At 40.2% G+C, this 16,645-nt stretch overlaps 1 protein-coding gene across 3 annotated transcripts in view; it reads left to right on the top strand.

Annotated features, from left to right (window-relative positions):
• LOC307209571 (rho GTPase-activating protein 7-like) overlaps nucleotides 1–16,645 on the top strand; it is a 92,259-nt gene that overhangs the window by 30,819 nt on the left and 44,795 nt on the right. Inside the window, exon 1 of one of the 3 annotated variants that reach the window (XM_079964775.1) lies at nucleotides 6,311–6,374. The exons of the other annotated variants lie outside the window; for them this stretch is intronic. Coding sequence (XP_079820901.1) covers nucleotides 6,326–6,374 — 49 coding nt within the window. The 5' untranslated portion in view covers nucleotides 6,311–6,325. Of the gene's footprint in view, nucleotides 1–6,310; nucleotides 6,375–16,645 lie in introns of those variants that run through there. 3 annotated transcript variants of the gene reach the window in all.

The following is a 16,645-nucleotide window of genomic DNA, read 5'->3' as shown; positions in this document are numbered from 1 at the left end:
AATGCTGTGAAATTCTGAACACTTGGAGCTGCATCTGAGTGGCCTGCTTAACAGTTATGGAGCACATGATGCTGCAGAGCTGCTTAAACTAAGCTGGTGCAAATCTGATTAGTAACCTAGCACCAAGGAGTTGCCTTCATCATTAGACGACTGTAAGGGAAATGAAGGCACATCTCTCATGTATTGTTAAAATAAAGGCGAATGTAAGTATCTGCAGTATAAGACTGAGGTGCTTTTAGTACAGTTCCTTGCCAGAAGCAAAGGGACAAGAAGCTGGGCTGGTAAATGAAAGCCCAAGAGGATGGCAAACAGAACATGCTTATTTGGGCTTCTGATTATTCTTAGAAGGATTTCGTGACTGATATAAAAATGGTGTTTACTTTTTTCTAAAGGAACCACTATAAATCCGTTAAATCTCCAGAACATTCTTGGAGCTACCACTTGGAAATCGTGGTCAATGAGAGGACCGTTCCCCTTCTGGTGAAAGGCTGCAAAGCTTGCACAGGCAGATGACACATCAGGTGGAATCCTTTAGTCTAACATCTGTTAGGGGGTGAAGTTGTGCTTCACCCCCATCTCCAAATAGCTCAATCACAGGGGTACCATGTTAGAGGGGGTCTAGTTGGAAGTATGTGTCCAAAAGCCAAGGCATGCAGCAGATGGGCCATAGAGCTTCCTGCAATGACTTGGGAGGGCCACTTGTGTAGACCTGTGTCTTGCAGTGGACCCATCAACCCCATGATGGACCTATCATGCCTCAGTCCTCCACCAAGATGCTGAGAGTGGTATACACCCAATGCCTATTCCAAATCCTACCAACATTTGGAATCAATAACGCTGTGGCCAAGTTTAAAATCCCAAAACGTTGTCCAGTTTGTTCACTTTCATAGGGTAGGCCTTGCTCCAATAGGAGGGATCTCTATAAGTGAGCCCACAATGACAGCCCTGTGTCACCATCGGTTGGAGAAAAGCCTTTTTTTTTTTTAGTTGGGGGAGTGAATGAGCAATAGCAAATACTAGGCTTTGAGATGGAATTCCATGGGAATATCAACTAGGTGACAAGCAATGTTTCTACAGCAGGGTGACAGTGAATTTTTACATATACAGCTGTGTTTTATTATCCTCTGTAAACATAGAAGCACGGGGAAGTTTTAAAAATTCCTACATATTTTTCCATTCCTAATGTTTGTTACTATTTTGGTTCTTAATACAAATTACACACACATTTTTTGTCTAGCATTCCCCACGTCCCGCACACACACCAAAAGCCTGCTGCAGCAACGATCAGAATGTCCTCTACGAAACATACAATTGTTCTGCAAGAGTAGACATTAAGTAGGCCTTTAATGTGGAACTGTTCAGGGTTCTTTCTTTTCCAATATGTCAATTATATCCTGCTTGATCTAAGCATCTGTTGCAGCAGGCAAATCTCTATATTTGTGCTGGTTCCCAGTTTTCTATCAGGCTCATTCACTGCATTGTAGAAGTATCTAGGCTTAAGAAAAGAATGTTATATTCAGTGGTGTGTAGGTGTGGGATTCCTGTCTTTAATTCCACTTCCATCTGATTTGTGAAAAACTGAAGCTGTAGAAAGGCTAAGAAACTTTAGGGTGGAGTTGAAATGAGGATTCAACTCCAGGAGGGAGGGAGAGAATTGTCTGAAACTGTGGAGGAGCAGTAGTGTCTGAAGGTGCACTGGAAGAAATTTAGGATTTATTTACAAAAACATTGTAATTTAATTGGATGTTAAGAAGGATGCCAGATCATAAACAATTGAGCACCACTAAATTAGACGTAATCTGGATGATAAATGAGATTGAGGAAAATATAAATTTTTTGGAGAATTATTAGACTAAATTAAATGAATGAGACTTAAGAATGTAAACAAGTTGATAAATTGCTGGAAAAAGTTTTACAATGATGCAAGTGGGAGCGGGGGACGTGAGGGAGTCCAAAGAAGCTCTGAAAATATGTTATGACACATGTCTTATTGTTTATTATTTTTGCACTTTTGTATTCAAAAAATCTCAATAAATATTAAAAAAAAAAAAATGAAGGTGCACTCTCCAAGGCGGCTTTGTACAACCAAGTGGGGAAATTAATTTCTAACTAATTTCTCCAGCCGCTGCAGAGAATCCAGCTGTAGCAGTGTTTGGATGAAGACCAATCCTGGAACTATCACTTAGCTTCCCTGCTGTGCAGTAAAAGTTGAATTGAGCAATCCTTGTCACTTGCCTTGGCTGCTGGAAGGAGAGGATATGTTGCAAAAGTGAAGAATGGGCAGGGAGATCTGATGCTCCAGCAGCACTCAGTGTTGTACAGTATTCTTTCAGTTTATTTTCTTTGAATGGTATGCACGTGGAAGCCACAAATGCAATGTTGTCCCTTAAAACTGTTTAATACTTCTCTAGTACTAGAGACAACTTTCTGGCAAAGTAGTTCCCCCACAAACCATCAAAGGAGTTTGTTTCATAGAATCATAGAGTTGGAAGGGGTCCTGATGATCATCTAGTCCAGCCCTCTGCAAGTTTAATATCACCACTGCTTGTATCTTATATGCTACTATTCATAAAAAAAATTTCAGAGCCATTTACAACAGTCTGTGCAGATGAAGCATTTGAGCAGTGGTGAGTCATTTCTGAAATGCCCCATCTCCCACCCAGAATGGATGTTCATTCTTTGTGCATCTTCAGCAGTTGTTGCCCGTAACTTCCGGCATGGTGCAAAAACTTATGACAGCCATCACAACTCTCTCACCAGGCCCTAGCCTCAATGCAAGCAGAATGAATTGTGTCCCCTCATAACCATATAGTCACGTGGATGGCACGCAAAGAAGTATGGCAATATAGACAGTTAATGCATGGCTAAACCTAGATCTGAATGAGATTGGTGCAGCCTCTTGCAGTCCCTGGCCTGCTGTCACCTTCTTTCAACCAGTCACAGGAGACAGCTCTGTTCCAGAGTGGGATTTTGTTAAAAATATTTTGGGTTTCTTCACATTTTTAGTTTAATTTTAAATTCAAAGTTTATTTAAATTGCAGTCATTTACTGTTAAAATGCACACTTCATGACATTTGTTTATTTAAATAATTCTTTTGTGTACTTATTTAAAAGGAAGACTAAAAATGCCCCTTTTTTAAGTGTCCTTTTGAGTTTGTGTCTCCTCCACCTTGCAAAATTCAAGCATACCGCAAAAAAGCATCTCCAATACTTCCCCTTCTATGTGCATAAATGAACAGCATCTTGCCTGCTCCCTCCTTTTAATGAAGTGTCAGTATGACTGTGTGAAGCTATTGTAAAAATAAGTTAAAGCCTAAGGGGAAGATCTGCAGGGCTGTGTACCGTTGGGAGATTGGGAGTCTGTACAGGAGAAGATTAATGGAGCCAGAGGCATAACTGTTATGTACTGAAGTTCTCACCCTGGGCCAGCAGGGGGATACTGTCAATAGTTATGCAAATGAAGGATCGAAAGTGACGTTCAGTGATTGAATAGTTTGTATGTAAATGAAGGATCGAAAGTGATGTTCAGTGATTGGATAGTTTTAGAAAATGGCAACAGTTACATTGTTCTGGAGCTCTATATAAGCAGGCTGACTGAGCTCCTCAGTCAGTTCTGTTCCAGCTTACAAATAAAGAGCTGCTTTGGAAGAATCGCTGTGTCGTCTGATATGTTCGCCCACAACTTAACAATAACTTTGGTTAGAGAAAGGAAGGGTGATAATTGTTAAATGATCTTCCTTAAGCTTGCTGACCAGTGACATCTAGTTGTTTCTGTGAGTGAAAAGAAACAATGAAAAAATGCAGACTAATGGGGGGAGCTGAGTTTTGTGCTAATGGTATTTTGTTGGGTTGACTGTTTCAAGGGCTGTCTGGTCCAAGTTTAGTTTGGAAATAAAGAACCATAAGAAGGAAGAGCATGGGGCCTTGAAGTTGCCCATCAACAACGAACACCATCAACAACATGATTTAATTTAATCAAACAAACACATAGTTTAAAAGTAAGATGTTAACACTAAAAGTAACAGGCAAATACCTCTAAGCAATTATCAAGCCCAACGGAGCATTTAAAATTATAATACAGCCACAATAAAAGAGCATAACAGGTTTCAGGTCCAATTAAAATCATTACAAAAAAAGCTACAGTAAACAAAGGTTTTCAAGGCCTGAAGTGATAGGAGCTTGTCTAATAATGCTTGGAGCATTAAAAAAAGTGTCAGATTACTACAAGTGAAAATCTCGGTCAGAAATTAAAAACTATCTAGTAGTAGGAAGGTCTACTGAGTTTTCAGTGGCTAAACTTAATATCATTTTTTAATACAGTACACGTAAATGTCTGCTGATTTTGTTTTCTTGGTGCTAATATGCTGAGAGACAGCTTTTAGAGTCCCTGGATTTCAAACAGAAAGCATAAGCCTTTGAATGGAATTCTAAGATATGGGACAGCAACAGAACTTGTACCTGTGGTTCTGGAGAAAGTGAGGATGTTCCAGATTTTCTTTTAAATGCTATTTACAACTTGGCCAATGAAGCTGTACTGGCATTGGTTCTTATTAGACCACCGTTTTGGAATTCTGCGCAAAGGTTTGTTTTCTGTTAAAAGGTGACAGTGAGAGGGTTGAAAAGGTGCTGTGCTTACCCCAGAAGGGGGCAGCAAAGTAGCAGCATCTACTGCAATTCACTACTGAAATACAAGAGCTGAGATTAGAAACTGCAAATAACAATCTTCTTGCCTTCACATAGCAATGTTTTTATTTAAAAAAAAACCTGGAATGCTGAACTAAAAGGAGAATGGACAATGTGGACAACTTTTTAAAAAAATTCTTGAAACCACCATTGCTGCATTTTCACTAGCACTGATTCTTGCAGTCCTCCTTTCTTATCAAGCTTTAAATTTCATACTATTAACTCACAGTAATTTATCAACGTACCCAGTTCTGCTAATAAAATAACTAGTTCTTTAAACCCTCAGATTTAGCAGGTATTCTGCTTACTGCTTACTGTAGTTTTAAAACATGTAATACAAAATTGGTAAGAATAAACCTTTGTGCATTCCGTAAAGATGCCCTTAGGTGTTGAGATCGGCCCTTTTGGTAGTTCCACCATTATCTTCAGAAGTTTGGGGGGGTCCAGGAAAGGGCATTATCTGGGCTTTGGTGTAACCTACTTGATTACTTCATTATTTCTAGATAACTGAGGGTGAGTATCTCTAAAAATGGGAATCATTGTTGGTTGTGATAAATGGGTATATATAGGATGCAGCTGAATGGGTGTAAGGAGCTCCAGATGACTAAGTTTCAGTTTGGGGTTTGTTGACTTTTGAAAGCAGATTGCTGGTATGGAGGGTAGTTTTGCCATAAAACAAGCTGCTAGTAGCTATCCTGTTAAAAAGAATCCACTCTGAATTAGTGTCATAATGTTTCACACATAGCCATAGGCTCTGTTTGAAATGAAGGCTGCTGTAAGGAGTCTGTCTGCATAAGGCTGAGAGGCTGACTGTTCCTCAATGGGAGCTAATGATTAGGATATCTTTCCTTAAAGATAAACCTACTTGTATGGTGGGGTCTGAATTTTGTGACTAGCAAAAATGAAACAACGTTGTGGTTTTGAATGTTGGATGAGAGGAGAGAGGTTCTAACCCATTGACCCCCCTCCCCCGCATGTCAGTTTTCTGCTTGCTGGATTTAATAATGTGATTCCCCTCCCTGCAAATCAGAACTGACAGTACAGAACAGAGACAGAAGAATAGCTCATCTGATTCCTACCTCATTTTGCTTTATGTGGAGAGTATGTTGCTGACTGGCTAGGAGGAGGAAGGTGTGTTCTCTGGGGGAGAGATGCGGTTATTGCACCTACTTTACAAGTATGCTTTCTTCCACTATGTTGGGTTTCTATTTTTGTAATTAATATTACAAAGTATCTCTCCTCGAAAGAAAAAAGGTAAACGTAAAGGACCCATGCGAACGACTCTGGGGTTGTGGCGCTCATCTTGCTTTACTGGCCAAGGGAGCTGATGTTTGTCTGCAGACAGTTTCTCCAGGTCATGTGGCCAGCATGACTAAGCTCCTTCTGGTGAAACTAGAGCAGCACACAGAAACGCCGTTTACCTTCCTGCTGGAGTGGTTCCTGTTTATCTACTTGCACTTTTTTTGGCGTGCTTTCAAACTGCTAGATTGGCAGGAGCTGGGACCGAGGAATGGGAGCTCACTCCGTCGTGGGGATTTTAACCGCGACCTTCCGATTGGCAAGCCCCTAGGTTCAGTGGTGTAACACAGTGCTAAATGCTGTAGTACTTCACTGCTTGAGATGAGAAGGATATAGTACACCAATGGAGGAAGAAGCAAAGGGAGGACTAAGAGGCCACTTGTTATTACTTGGTAGGTGGAAGTGTTGTAATCTGAGCTCTCCCAATTTTTCCCTGTTAACTTCAGAGTGCTCCAAAAGTATGATATAACGGTGAAGAAGTACAACTGGCATAAGAGACTCTGTTGTGGTTTCAGTTCTAATGGAAGAAACAGTTGCTTGAAAATAGAAATAGGAACAGAAACCAGTGTGTTGTTCTAACTCAATTACCGAGCTTGACGTAAACTACAACAATGATTTAACCAAAGAAACCATCATCCTGCCAGCTGACTGTCCACTCAGCACTATGCTGTAAGCTATGGGAACAACCAGATGAATGGCTTCTCCCCCCCCCCCAAAAAAAAAAAAAAAAAAATCAGCTGCAGATGGCAGGATAAACTTTTTTTCTGACTTCATGCATACACACGATTTTGTAGCAAGACAGCCCCAGTCCAGCCTGTAGTGAAAATTACACCATTTGAAGTTTGCAATTGTTGGCATCCATCTGTTTCAGCGGGCAGTGGAAGAGTGTGCCTTCAGGGCTGAAGTCAAACCATTGGAATTACATTACTGCTACAGGACAGACATGTTTTGTGGAAACTTGGGCCGATGAAGGCATCTGATTGTGCTGCTTCAGTCTCTGTTGATTTGTTGCCACAGGGGCTTGTAATTGTGGAGGTATAGTTTGTTGAGGTTTCTGGTTATTTGAACCCCTAGGTACCAGAATTTGGTGTGGCAGAGTTTTACCTTTGTGATGTTGGTGAATTCCTTTTGGGTATGCAGGGTGTGTGGGGGTTGAAGCACATAACCTCAGATTTTGCAAAGTTTACTTGTAGGCCCAACATCATTGCGAATGTGTTGAGTTCTTTGGTTAGGGTGGTTGCTGTGTTTATACCAGTGTAAAGTTGCGTGAGGATTTAAGTATGCAGTTGAGATATCTCTTTTGAATGTTAAAAGATGTTTGTAATACATTTTGAGTTCTGTACTGGCAGGTGTCCAGAAGCAACACCTTTATTGGGATTTCTGCATTTTTAAAGGTTCGACATGCACTTTCTATACAATGGGGAGCAACAAAACAACACAACTACATAAAAAGCAAACAGTGAAAGATGCTGCCTTCCTTGTTACCACTATAAATACAGGATGGCTTCAAGTGACAGCAGGAACCAAATACCAGCCAGGAGCTGGATTTACTTCCCAGTGTCTTTGAAAGGCTAGATCCTTCCTTCCTTCCTTCCTTCCTTCCTTCCTTCCTTCCTTCCTTCCTTCCTTCCTTTCATTACTTACTGCTTTAAATTTTTAAGGGAAAAAAATCTCAAACTGGTTTACTGCATATTAAAGCATCAAATAAAACATTACTGAAGAAAGTCAAATATAAAGAAGATTGTTGTTGTTTAGTCTTGTCCGACTCTTCGTGACCACATAGACCAGAGCATGCCAGGCACTCCTGTCTTCCACTGCCTCCCGCAGTTTGGTCAAACTCAAGTTGGTAGCTTCAAGAACACTGTCCAACCATCTTGTCCTCTGCCATCCCCTTCTCCTTGTGCCCTCAATCTTTCCCAACATCAGGGTCTTTCCCAGGGAGTCATCTCTTCACATGAGGTGGCCAAAGGTGGAGCCTCAGCTTCAGGATCTGTCCTTCCAGTGAGCACTCAGGGCTGACTTCCTTCAGAATGGATAGGGTTGATCTTCTTGCAGTCCATGGGACTCTCAAGAGTCTCCTCCAGCACCATAATTCAAAAGCATAGTTTTCTAAAAGAAGATAGCTTCTGCAAATGAGGACCTACATAATTTCCAAGGTTGGAATAGCAGGAAATCCTAGGTGTTGGTTGCAACTAATTTATCATTGAGAGTGCACATATAAGTGTGACTTGGAATACTCTTGAGGGATATTTTATCAGCGATGTTGATTGATGTTTAATGGGCCAATGAACATTTCAACACAAGTGTAGATAATAAGCGGGGCATACAAAGTACATACTGTGCAAAACCCTGATGGCTTCCAAACACAACACAATCATGCATCTATATTGTAAGAGGGTATAATGCACAAAATATTCATCTTTTGGCATCTCCTGGATTTACTGCTGAAGCTGGCACCTAAATAAGGATCAGCTGCCAGGTGGAGGAGCACAGAATGTTCAGGGAGGACAAGTCAAGTTTTTACTTGTTTTGAAACATCCAAACAATATTGAAAAGTCCATGGAAACGTGATTAAAATAACTCTTTGCACTAGAAAACAGGAAACCTTTGGTCTAAATATTACTTTAAAATATTGGAACGGGGAGCAGGGGGAGAGAGTTATAGAAATATGTGATTCACATATTATACTTTTGTAAATTTGATGTAGTTTTCTAAAATGACCAGTTTTACATGGAAATGTCTCCTCTTCTGTGGTTTTATAATAAGATTTGGCCATGACCCCTGGCATCCCTACTTGGATAAAACAAACAATATTCATGTATGTTCCTTCAACATGATCCTTAAGGAAATGAGCTTTTAAAAACCAGATAAGCGCTGACAATATTTTGGAACGGTACATCCAGGAGCTTTTCCTTTATAAATATGACAGGTTCAAATGACTTTGGGGGGCGGGGGACAGAGTGAGCTAAATGGAATGTCTTTGTGCCTGTTAATGTTCAACATGATCGAATGTGACCTTTCAGGTTACACAGAACTCTTCAGCAGAAGTTACCTGTTAAATTCAAAATTCCATAAAACTGCCTCACTGTTTCAGACCAGAGGTCAACTTATTTAATACTTGGGTTTTAGCAACAGCTAAACAAAATCTCTGGGAAACTAAAAGAAGGACATAATATCAATAGCCTTTCCCTATTCTTTGTCCCCAACATTTGGTAATCAGAGGTATAGTGTCTCTGAGCTTAAGGTTCCATTTTGAGCTATTATAATTGATAGTTGCGGGACGCGGGTGGCGCTGTGGGTAAAACCTCAGCACCTAGGACTTGCTGATCGTATGGTCGGCGGTTCGAATCCCCGCGGTGGGGTGCGCTCCCGTCGTTCGGTCCCAGCGCCTGCCAACCTAGCAGTTTGAAAGCACCCCCGGGTGCAAGTAGATAAATAGGGACCGCTTACCAGCGGGAAGGTAAACGGCGTTCCGTGTGCTGCGCTGGCTTGCCAGATGTAGCTTGTCACGCTGGCCATGTGACCTGGAAGTGTCTGCGGACAGCGCTGGCTCCCGGCCTATAGAGTGAGATGAGCGCACAACCCTAGAGTCTGTCAAGACTGGCCCGTACAGGCAGGGGTACCTTTACCTTTACCTTAATTGATAGTTGGGTCTATCATTCATTTCAATTGCCTAATTATTTCTGAAAGCCACCTCATCTAGTAAGAACCATTACATTGTTCAATTATTGTCTTAAGCATGAACTTCCTAGGTGACCAAACTGCTATTAGTTCAGTCTGAGCCCCATTCATGCAATAATGGGGAGACTGTGGCCAACATAAGGTGACTGCTTATAAGGGTCATTGAGATAATTAGGGTTTTGCATCCATTGTTAATAATTTTTCAACTACCTAAAAGGACAGTTCTGATATAGCACGATTGTTCTGAATATAGCAGTTTTACCAAAGTTGCTTCTAATTTCTAGTTAGAGATGTTCCTAAAGTGTTCACTTGAATTATTTTTAAAGGATTTCATAAAGTTTTTCCAATGTGACTGACTATTGCATTTTATCTGTTACATTGTTGCCTGTTTGCACAGCTTTAAGCTCCTCTTGGGACCTCTTCAATCTGCTTTGGCTTCACTTTCCTGAATGATTTTGCGTCTGCTGTTGTTCGTCTTAATTGTAAAAACTGCATTTATTCCTACGCTCTATTTCCTGTGCTTTGAGCAGTTATTAATCTATATTAATGAGTCATGTTCTATTATCTGTTAATTTCTTTGAAGTTTTGGTAAGGAACTTTATGAAAAAACTGAAGTACAAGTACATTAAGTCTACAGAATCATCCCTACTAATATGTTGATACCCTCAAAGAATTTTAAAGGAAGAAAAAGCCACAATATCTCTTTGTGGAAGCCATCCTGATTCTATGTGAGCAAGGTGGTTTGTTCAATATGCTTAATAATTCAAGCAAAAATGATGTTTACCACTTTACCTGGTGCAGACATTAGACTGCTAATTTCCTGGGCGTCCTGTCTGTCCGTCCATCCGCCCCCGCCCCCACTCTAGAGCCTTTCTGTTATTTTATTTTTTTAAATTGCTTCCTCCAAATGTTCCTCCAGTTTGTAAAGCAGCTGGTTTTAGAAATATGGTGAATAATTTTAACTGTAGAGTTGTTGGTTTTTGAGCTCATGCTATTTGGCATGTGTGACTTGTTTGCAAGTACTATAGTTCCCTATATTGATAGGCACATGTTGAATGTAAATCTGAAGGTTTTGTTTGATACTCCCATATAATAATTGAATAGCATTTCTGAACATTATTTTGGCATGCAAAAAGTACAACTCTCTGTAACTGCCTCATGCAGCAATAGATTGTAACATGATTTGTATTTTTAACATTAACACGCACACCCTGCAACTTCAAAAGAAGTAAGTGACTTGAATAATCTGCTTTGTATAATAACTGTTCATTCATCTACCCTTCGCATGGTACCTACAGCCTACTTAACTAAGGTCATAATTATTCATAACTGCTTACCTTCGGTAAAAGCTTGCGGCAACCCCCCATTCCTATCTGACTAAAAGCCTTTAGCATTTCTTCCCAATGTGGTGTTATCTAGATTGGTTCAGTACCACTAAAGCTGCTACTCTTATGATTCAGTTTGACATTAGCCAATTCTTCAGGTATGAAGAGAACACACCAAAAAGGGGAGCCTTATCATAGTATGAATGATTTATATTCTATTGGCTGGGAAAGGGAGAATGCCAAAAATGTGTTTGGAAGAAGAATGGCTTAGCTTAGACTGGTGGCAGCGTAGAGAATGTAATTTATTTATGGCACCACTTTGAAACTGGCCTATGTGGGAAGTGGCTGGATTTATCTTGTATAATCATTTGTGCCTGTTGATATGGAACAACCATTGTTTCTAGGAAGGCGGGATCAACATCTCTTTCCAAATGACACCAAATACTGGAGCCAAAATGTGGAAATTGGTATTATTGGTATCAATGGCATGAGATAGAAGTGTGTCTTATTATTAATTTCTTGGACCAGGCATATTATTTTGCTATCACATAGCTATAAAATTATTCTGTAACGCAGTGATGGATAAGATAGAGTATTTAAAACCACTATGGGAATCACATTTGAACTGTAATATTGAGCCAACTAAATGGCATAAACTTTGGGAGAAATGGCCATTTAAGCCTGTATCAACAAGATAAAAGAAAATACAGTGGTACCTCGGGTTAAGTACTTAATTCGTTCTGGAGGTCTGTTCTTAACCTGAAACTGTTCTTAACCTGAAGCACCACTTTAGCTAATGGGGCCTCCTGCTGCCGCTATGCCGCCGGAGCACGATTTCTGTTCTTATCCTGAAGCAAAGTTCTTAACCTGAAGCACTATTTCTGGGTTAGCAGAGTCTGTAACCTGAAGCGTATGTAACCTGAAGCGTATGTAACCCGAGGTACCACTGTATTAAGATACTGCATTGGTGGCATCTTTCACCTCTCAGAGGCTACAAAATAAACCATCAATCCAACCCATTATATTGGAGGAGTCTTAGTAGCACATGTAGTGGAGCTGTGAGAATGTTCAAGGTTTTTGGAGTTTAGTAATAGATAAAGGTATTCATTTTACAGTTCAAATGTAAATCCCTTTTTAATGATGGCAAATTTTAGCTCAAAATTGGAAGGTAGCTGCTGATTTGACCCTTGAGGAATGATAAAATAAGATCTAGAACACTGCACTCATGGAAAAACTATCCAAGCAACTTAAGGCTCTAAAATAAAATACACCAAACAAAGACTATTTTGAGGAAACATGGTATATTTTTATTCAGCATATCAGAAACAACAGGATGAGGACACCGCCTTCAGCACTTGGCAATTTCTGGCATAATCTGTGGAAACAATTAACATGATATTATATAATACCTACAGTTGATCTTAATATATACACATGATTTGTGAAATAACTTACCTCTGTGTGAATGATATACACACATTGAATGAATGGTAAGGGAGCAAGAATAGGGGTTCCTTTGAGTTAGTTTATCTGTGTTTACTGTTCAAAATGCATAAATAAAGACTACATAAAAAGAGAACTGGAACAGCAAGAATCAATTAACCCTTCTTTAAGATAATTGAAGTAAATATTTAAATGCAGAAGTACAAAGTGCAGAATGGGCATGAATCTTTAGCAAGATACCATCTAACTTGATCAGTGTGAACTTAAAAGGATTTTGCTTTCAAAAAGGTGTATAAGTGGTGTCTTAATTCAAGAAGATTAAGTAGGATATATCCCAGCTCCTCTGCTGTACTTGGCTGGTGCCAATCCCTACAACTTTACTTGAATTACATTTTCTGATCATTCTTTCATATTGGATAACTCTGGGGAGACTTAAAATTCAACAGATGACAGGTTACTACTTTTTGATCTCAATCTGACTATATTCAGTCACTGGTGTATATTGGAATAAAGTGCACTGATCTTCCAGAAAACAGTGGCATGTGATGAGTGTTGAAAGTCCACTACAGTTTTGCCCCCCCCAAAAACCCTATTCAAACAATAAGCGACCATAGCACTATAAACATCTCATTAGGAAGGGCCCTTGGTAGAGTCTGAGAGGTTCTGACTTCTGAGAGGTAACAGTTACTGGTATTCTTCATGCTGCTTTACCATCTAAAAGGAGGTAGTCAGGAACAACAGCAGTCTTTGTTTCTGGGTAGACCTTGCTGTCAGCCTGCTATGTCAGTCCAAAAGTGTTTTGTGTGTATTGCTCTTGCTACCTTGTGAGGGACAAAGCCTGTGCCACTTAAGAATCTAGTTCAAAGGCTGGAAGGATTTATGTATACATTCTATCTACTAGTCTTTGTCTCATGGCTACTTCATTTGCTAATTTTTGCACTCAGGACAATTTAGGAAGACACATCCACAATTTTGGGGGTTTGCTGTAAAGATACATGCAAATAGTGGACCAATGTGAACTGATATTTCCAGGATTGACTGACACTTGAATTTGTGGAGATGATAATAGTGAATGCAACAGCTATGCTGCTTCATAAATGAGTGGCACAATCAACTTTTCATCTGTCGTATCTTTAACTTTAAACTTTTCTCCCTGGGGTCAGTGCTGAATTCAGGTAAGATCAGGAATTTCTGAAGTAAGGTGTTCCTTCAGAGTTTTTAATGGCTCTGTTCTGTGACCATATTTGTGGTAGTCCAGATATCCTCTGCTTTGGACAAAGGAACCTGTAACCACAGAAGGCAGGCCTCGCTTTCATGGCTGCTGCAGCCCTAGAGTGTAAACAAAGATGGGTTCTTCTATACTTAAGGAAATCTTCCAACAGCTTGCAGGAAGTTACAGGGTTTAGGAGTGTTTACACAGTTTCATTAAATAAAAATAAAAGTATATTTGTCTTCCTTGGAATGTGTTAGAGAGAGCGGTTTCTTAGTAGTTAAGAAAAGCAAGATCAGAGCCCATCTGATACAAAGAAAATTTGCCACTTGTAAATTAGCTATAAAGGTGTAAGCTTGATCGTTATGGTAGCTGTCTGGGCATTCCTTTGTTAGAGAAAGTGCTTGTTATTGTTATAACCTGCCCTGGGATTTTATGGTGAAGGTGGGGTATGAAATCTTACAAATACATTGGAGAACTAATAGCTCTCCTGTTCAAAATGCTCAAGTCAGCACTTTGAAGATGACAAACCTTCCTCCTACCCCAGCTAGGAGGAGCGCAATTATATGAAGTGGGGTGTGGGGGGGGTGTGTGGAGTGGGTATGAGGGCAAAAAAAGGAGTTTTGGAAACAGAGAAATGGCCAAGAGTTAGCTGGAGGCTGGCAGCATCTTGGGTGTTGAGTGTCTCTTTGGTGTGTAGGAGTGCACATGTTGCTTGCTGGCTTCCACTTACGCTCTTTTTGTCAACAAAAGAAGTATTTTAAAAATGTCCTAAGTCTTGAGTGCCACCTTCAAAGGAAGCCAACCTAAGCAGTGCTGCCCCAGAAACTTCTTGCCATCAGCAGTGGTGTGTGTGTGTATGTGTGTGTCTATGTGCCTAATCATGTTTTCTAAGCATCTGTTTTTAATGCAACAGTTTTCTGCTTCTTTCTACTACAGCAGCTGCTACTAAGGCTTAGAAACATAGAATTGTAGAGTTGGAAGGGACCACAAGGATCATCTAGTAGTTCAACCCCCCGCAATGCCACCCCAACCTTGAAATTAAGAGTGTTATGCTCTGCCAACTGAGCTATCACACAATTGTCGCTTCTCCATTTCTATACTAAAGTCACAAATAAAGTTCACTGCTTCAGGAGTAGGAAACTCTTATGTGGTATGTGAAACATGCTTTAAAAGACATGGGAAATGTAAATAACACATCCGGTCAAGTTTGTGCTGCTTTAAAAACTAAGAGGAAAGCAAATGCTTAAATCAACAGAACACGTTAGCATTTATATGTTTACAGAAAGTCTTCAAGTAAATCAGTTGTTGAAATAGCTTTCTAAATCTGAGAACTCATTTGTTGTGCATCCAATTGTCACTTTCTAATAAAATGCTATCAGTTTTTGCATTTTTTTAGCAAATAGGTTTCTTTTAAAAAGTTATGAAGATATTTCACATAGCTGTGATTGTTAAAGTAATTCACTTTTGCTCTCTTCCTGATGTTAGCCAGACAACCCAAGGGAAGCTGTGTCCTCTTTCACAATCTTAGATACTGCCTTAAAATATTTTTATGGCAAAGCAGTAAGAATGCTTTGTACCTCCATAGTAATCATCACCCCATTCAAAAATAACTGTGGGAAAGTTATACAAATTACATAAACACTTTTGATAGATCTCTATTGTTGAGAACTTGAGCCAAGATGGATTATCATAACTTACTGTAAGTGGCCACTCAGAACAGGGGAAGAGTTTAGTTCTTATGAGCTTTAATGGTGGCAAGGTTCTCTGAGATAGTGACTAGGTGTGCTTTTTGCTTAGTTTGTCAGCCCTAAAGACCAAAAAATGGTTACTATACCAATTTTGTATAATCAGGAAAGTGCGTGTTTCATAGTGTGTTTTTTCTATAAGATTACAAATGAGTCTGTCTCTTGAATCATATGTTTATTTAAGAAATAAATGCAATTATATCAATCTATATCCACTATCTTCAAGTAAGGCACAGATTAGTTTGTTTACTGTGAATTCTGAAATTCAACGGGCTCTGGCACAGCAAAGGTGCTGACTGTATTTCAACAGGGTGTTATCCTGAGAGTGCCATCAGGCTTGAGGCATAAACCTGAAATCTGACTGGAACCTATTGGACTGGAGCTACTACTAATGGATTATCCAGGCAATTGTTTCAAAGAATGGCCCTACCACATGTTAGACTTGGGAGGAAAGTTATGCATAGTTTGATTCAGAGGTGTAGCTAGGAAGGGGTGGGGCGCACTGGGAGCCACACCACGGGGGCAGCACTTACCACAGGGCCTGCAGCATGCCTGAGCCACGCAGCTCTCCTGGGAGTGACGTAGTGGCTCAGACTGCCTGTAGGCCCCATGTTGCTCGAAAAAGCAGTTTGGGCACTGGGATTCCATGGGCACATTGCCCCATACCCTATGTGTGGCACATGTTCACAGAGCACGCATACCACCCTGGGCACCCAAGCAGCTAGCTACGCCACTGGTCTGATTAAGATACAATAGTGTGAGCTTCTGTAGTTCACATGCAATGAATGGAGGGGATAATTTTCATGCAGGTAGTGAATGGAAAAGGTAGTTTTTCTGTAGAAGAGGAAATGTGTTGCAGCTGTTTGCTCCCCTTCCTTTAAAGTCTGTTTGCGTTCTAGCAAATAAGATGATCATTCTTAGCTGTCCTTAGGGACAGAAAAGGAGGAGCAGAAATTGATGAGAGAATCCCAAGAAAATGGCTCCATGGAGAAAAGTTGTGCTATCTAAAGGAATGTCTTCTCCAACATAAACCTACCTCCCAGGAAATACCTTCTCCAGGTGCTCCAGCCTAGGGGTGTGGTTACTGGATAGGGGCCTTTTCGTTGGTGGTATTCAGATTATGGAACTCTCCTCCTTTACCTGTTTAACTAGTGAGGCACCACAGCAAAGTCTGTAGCATTCTCTCAGGCCTTTAGTAACTGTCCCCTTTTTATGCCTGAGCTGCTATCTTCTTTTTCGTGGAGGTTGTCTGTTAG

The sequence above is a fragment of the Podarcis cretensis genome (assembly GCF_951804945.1).
Source record: "Podarcis cretensis genome assembly, chromosome: 2".
NCBI lineage: Eukaryota > Metazoa > Chordata > Lepidosauria > Squamata > Lacertidae > Podarcis > Podarcis cretensis.
Note: the sequence above shows the minus strand (reverse complement) of the source record. Positions and strands in the feature narration are given on the sequence as shown.